At 56.9% G+C, this 5,513-nt stretch overlaps 1 protein-coding gene across 1 annotated transcript; it reads left to right on the plus strand.

The window, feature by feature from the left end:
* Nucleotides 1-353: 353 nt before the first annotated feature.
* Nucleotides 354-2,345, plus strand: LOC123063489 (xylan glycosyltransferase MUCI21). The gene has a single exon (XM_044487287.1). It carries the CDS (start codon nucleotides 369-371, stop codon nucleotides 2,052-2,054), a length of 1,686 nt encoding a protein of 561 aa, XP_044343222.1. The 5' UTR covers nucleotides 354-368; the 3' UTR covers nucleotides 2,055-2,345.
* Nucleotides 2,346-5,513: the final 3,168 nt, after the last annotated feature.

Consider the following 5,513-nt stretch of genomic DNA (forward strand, 5'->3'; position numbering starts at 1 on the left):
ATATGCACAAGTTTAATTAATTGCCTTTTATAAAAAGAATATCTTTTGGGAGAACTAATGCCATTGTATCCCACTGGTAGTAGACGTAGAATTGTTTATCTGAATATCCAAAAGATATTTTTCGCAAAATAATACATATCTAAAAGGTATATAGTACAACGAGATGTGTGGTGTACGTGTAGGGGACTGGGTGGAGCGTGTGACGCAGCGGAAACTGGTCTCTGAAGACGAGATGGAAGATAGGTGCAGGTGCCGAATCCAGGCCGAGGCTGGGGACTTCTTCTCTGTGGGAGAAACTGACGCGGGCGAGCGGGCGGGCGGGACAAACGGTGGGTCACCTGACAGGAGGAATTCCCGCACGCACATCAATGCGCCGCGCCGGCGTGTGCGACCCGACTCTCGCCGGCCTACATAAGCCGCGCGACCTGATCAAACCGGGCACGCGACAAGGGCGACCGCGCGAAGCTGCACCCATCCCGTTTCCATTTCTCCAACCGAACGCCGGCATGGCCTCGAAGCTCCCCGACGCGGCCAAGGGCCTCGGCGCCGGCGGCGCCTTGGACGTCGAGGACGGGAGCGGCGGCGGCAAGAAGGTGGCTGGCAGGTGGCCCAGGTTCGTCCACTTCTTCTTCGTCCTCACCGTCGTCACGTGCGCGCTCGTCTACGCGCCGCGGTTTCTGTCGCCCACCGTGCCCGTCGACTTCTTGGGGCCGCGGCAGCCGTCGTCCGGTAGAGCGGCGGCAGTACAAGGACGGAGCGTCGACGGTGGCCGAGGAGGCAATGAGGGCGACGCGCTGGTCCTCGACAACCAGGTGAACTCCCCGTGCGCGTCGATGGGCGGCCATGGCATCTGCTGCGACCGCTCCGACTTCAACACCGACGTGTGCTTCATGGCCGGCGACGTGCGCACGGACGCCGCGTCGCTCTCGTTCCTGCTCTTCCCGCCGCCCAACGGCACCGCCAGCGCCAACGCCACCGTGGGGGAGAAGGAGGAGCGGGTGCAGCCCTACACGCGCAAGTGGGAGAAGCACCTGATGGCCAACATCCAGGAGGTGCGGCTCCGCGCGGCCCGGCCGGACGAGGCCCAGGACGGGCACCGGTGCGACGTGCGGCACGACGCGCCGGCGCTGGTGATGACGGCGGGCGGGTACACGGGCAACCTGTTCCACGCGTTCAACGACGGGTTCCTGCCGGCGTGGCTCACGGTGCAGCACCTCCGCCGCCGCGTGGTCCTCGCGGTGCTCGCATACAACCCGTGGTGGGCCGGCACGTTCCGGGAGCTCGTGTCGGGCCTATCGGACCACCACGTGATCGACCTCCTACACGACAAGCGCACGCACTGCTTCCCCGGCGCGATCGTCGGGACGCGCTTCCACGGCATCCTCGCCGTCGAGCCGGCCCGGACCAAGGACAACCGGACCCTCGTCAACTTCCACGACTTCCTCGCCGGCGCGTACAAGGACGACAGCACGCCGCCGGAGGCCAATCAGCAGCAGCAGCAGCAGCAACCAAGGCGGCGGCCGAGGCTGGGGCTGTACTCGCGCAAGGGCACGCGGGTGATCGAGAACGAGGCGGCGGTGGCGCGGCTGGCGGAGTCGGTGGGGTTCGACGTGTCCATCCTGGAGACGGCGAACGGGGCGCCGCTGTCGTCGGAGTACGCGGCGGTGAGCGCGTGCGACGTGCTGGTGGGCGTGCACGGCGCGGACCTGACCAAGCTGCTGTTCCTCCGCCCGCGCCGCGCCGCGCTCCTGCAGATTGCGCCGCTGGGCGTGCCGCACGTGGCTCGCGGGTGCTACGAGAAGGCGACGGCCATGATGGAGATGCACTACGAGCAGTACGACGCGGCGGCGAACGAGAGCTCGCTGGTGCGCAAGTATCCGGCCGACGACGTGGTGCTGCGCGACCCGGAGGCGGCGACGCGCGAGCGCGGGTGGGACCTCACCGCGCGCGTGTACCTCGGCGGCCAGAACGTGAGCCTCGACCTGGGCCGGTTCGGGGACACCCTGAGGAAGCTGCACTCCCGCGCCCTCCGGCTGCCCGCGGCCGGCCCGTAGCTGGCTGGTTGGTTAGATATGTGCGTCGCCGATCAGTCGCCGACGAGCTGCTGCATGCTAGCCGAGGGGAGGACCGGCGGCCGCGGCCGGCGCACGTTGCGTACGTGAGAGGGCGCTGGATGGATCGCAACCGTTTTGTTGGACTCTTGTTGGACAGCACAGACTACACAATGTGTTTTGTATATTTGTTTCGTTTTGTTTGTGGACAAGTTAAAGTCCATTTAACCGTCGAATACTCCGATGAAAATACCTTGTTTTTTGGTTGTATATATATGGTTCGTTGTCTCGAAATATAGTGCCAGGCTAGCCGTGGTGTGGCCTGGGCGCCGGCCGGCACGGCGCGGCGTGCCGCGTGCAGGCAGCTGGCGGCACGCCACATATGGAACTAACTATGTTCATGCGCTATGCCCCTGCGTTGACCAAGGCCAGGGCGGCAGAACTAACGTTTATTTACTCTACTTCTCGCACAATGATTGAGTAACGTGCAGAGCTGTTGCTGCAAACAAAACAAGTATCGTTGGCAGATCATCGTGCAGAGGCATCGTCCATCCGTTCGTTTGATTGGACGAAGAGTAGTATTTCGTTCGCTGTACAACTACAAACCCAGACTGACCAAAGGAACATACCATGTGTAGGGAGTGGACCTTCGTGCATTTGATATAGTCGACCGGCCGGCGTCGACGGAGTTTGAACAGCGGCTGGGAGAAGTTTCTTAGGCAGGCCAGCGACGGGGTTGAGTTGAACGGTGGATACGTGCCGATGCAGTTGACATGGACTTTGATCGAGAGTCCAGCCGCGCGGGCCATGTGGTACGAGAATGACATGGAACTGTACATCCGACGGCGACGACGCAGCCACCTGTTGACGAGAGCACCATCTGCCTTCCTCTGTCCCTGTTCAGAGAGGAAGTACCAGCTGGCCTCGATTAGGCATCTGCACCCATCTCATCTACTTGCACGCAAGACTTTCTACGAATAATTCTCAGGGTCAGAGGCACGTAGATGCGGGAGCATGCACCTGCCCGACCGTCCGATTGTCTGGCGGTCCGTAAAGTCGTTGGATCTCGCCTGGGTGCACATCAAGGTTGTAGTTTTAGTTTCTAAAACTTACGATTTTGATGTTCACAGTTTCTAAACTTATGATTTTTGTCCTTATGTTTAGATTTCAACGTTCCTAGTCTCTGGATCTTGCGATTTTGCCGTTTGCTGGTCTAGCTTTCAATGGTTAGAACTTAACGAAGTTCTTAAAAATGGTTAAAATATTTTTACACGTCCCCGTAAAGGAAAAACTAACAGCATGAATCTGAAAACGAAACTTAATTCAAAATTTTGTTTGAAAAGATGTGAAAGTTGTAAATTCGGAAGAAAAAGCACACATGAGGTGCTCGGTGCTCCGACAACTGCATGCCACAAATCCTATCTCATATCTATCTATCTGGAGTAGCCTGTAACGACACCTTGTAGCATCTTATGGATTTTCAGAGAAAAAAATAATGTGTATTACTACACCTCGTACTCCTTAGGGCACCTTCAACGCGGAGTCCGGACCGAGCGATCGAAACGTAGTTTGTCATCCCGCGTTGTACCACATCGCTCCGCGAATTGGTCCGGACGTCGGTTTTTCAGTAAATCGGACTCAAACTAGTGGCGGCTTTGTAGGCGTCCTGGCCATTGCCACGTAAGTGTCCAACATCCCGGTCCTACCAAAAACCCTCTCCCTTGAAAAACATTCTCAGCACGAAGAGGTTGTCGGGCATTCATGCCGGTAAGTGTCATTGCAGAGCGGACGAGACTTCATGGCATGGATGCAGGTCAGAGCGACGTGACTGGACGAGCGGGCGATGTCACTTCAATGCCGACATGGCGATCGAGAAGCCTACTCTAGCAGATGCACCACGTTGAAGCCGGCTTGCCGTCCCTTCGCATGCTCGCACCTATTTATGCAGAACTCTGACATCGTCCACACCGCACCGCACCACTTTTCGGCCGTCTCCGCTCCGGCACCATCCAGACCACCGTCTCCACACCACACCGAAGTCGTGGTTCTCCCGGCAGGCAAGCGACAGTGGCTCCGAATCTTGGCACCCCGCCATTGCTCTCCGAGGCCCTCGACCTCCACAGCGGCCAAATCCCTCGAGAAGGAGGAGATCGTCATCTCCTCCAGCGATGAGGAGGAGCAGCCGCTGTCGGTGTCAAAACCGGCGGATCTCGGGTAGGGGGTCCCGAACTGTGTGTCTAAGGTCGATGGTAACAGAAGACAGGGGACACAATGTTTTTACCCAGGTTCGGGCCCTCTCTATGGAGGTAATACCATACGCCCTGCTTGATTGATCTTGATGAATATGAGTATTACAAGAGCTGATCTACCACGAGATCGTAATGGCTAAACCCTAGAGGTCTAGCTTGTATGGTTATGGTAATGAATATATCTCTCTCTCAAGACTAAGTCCTCCGGTTTATATAGACACCGAGAGGATCTAGGGTTACACAGGGTCGGTTACAAAGAAAGGAATCTATATATTTGATCGCCAAGCTTGCCTTCCACGCCAAGGAGAGTCCCATCCAGACACGGGTGCAGTCTTCGGTCTTCATATCTTCACAGCCCATCAGTCCGGCCCATGGCTAACAGGCCGGACGCCCGAGGACCACTTAGTCCAGGACTCCCTCAGTAGCCCCTGAACCTGGCTTCAATAATAAGGTATCCGACACATAGATCTGTCTTCGGCATTGCAAGGCGGGTTCCTCCTTCCGAACTCCAAGATAGTCTTCGGACGAAACAAACGTGTCCGGATCTGCAACACACAGCCGTAAGAGTATAACATTTCACGAATCCAATCTGCTGACCACTTTAGTAATGTTGACATTACGCTTGCCCAGTTATTATTTCGAACCGTTTCCTGTCCCGCCGTTCCATGTTTTGGGGCGTGGTTTTTGTTGGCATGTCCTGTCGAAGCAGAGATTGTCTCCCCTTATCGCGGGATTGTCATCAATACGAGCGTGGGTAACCCAAGCGTCCCGCGGAAAAGATTCCTTAGGAATATGCATGTTCTCAGGCTTAGGAGGAGGCGTTCAATACCCGCTGCCTTTATAAAGGAACCAAGGGCCGTCTTTTTTATGCCAAACCTCTCCTCAGCCTTCCCAACCTCGAGTTCTAGCACCCAAGGTCCGACTTCATTGCTTCAAGCCTCCCCATCATGTCAGGACCCAGCCCTCAAGGCCGATGGGTGGCTTCCTCCGTTATAGAGGAGGATATTGCGAAGCTTCGGGCGGTCAGATACTTGGCCGCGGAGATCCACCATAGGCTTCCTGCTTAAGGACAGGTTATTCCGACCCCAGATCTGGCGAGAGGGTCGTATTCATCTCCCACTTCCACTGAGGGCTAGGGTTCGCTCTTCACCCCTTCGTCCGGGGGCTAATGTTTTATTACGGACTACATTTTCATGATCTATCTCCAAACTCT

The sequence above is a fragment of the Triticum aestivum genome, chromosome 3A (genome assembly GCF_018294505.1).
Source record: "Triticum aestivum cultivar Chinese Spring chromosome 3A, IWGSC CS RefSeq v2.1, whole genome shotgun sequence".
Taxonomy (NCBI): domain Eukaryota; kingdom Viridiplantae; phylum Streptophyta; class Magnoliopsida; order Poales; family Poaceae; genus Triticum; species Triticum aestivum.

Bases quoted from the DNA above. Each gene is read 5' to 3' on its own strand.
- LOC123063489 (XM_044487287.1), top strand. From the start codon at position 369: ATGCGCCGCGCCGGCGTGTGCGACCCGACTCTCGCCGGCCTACATAAG.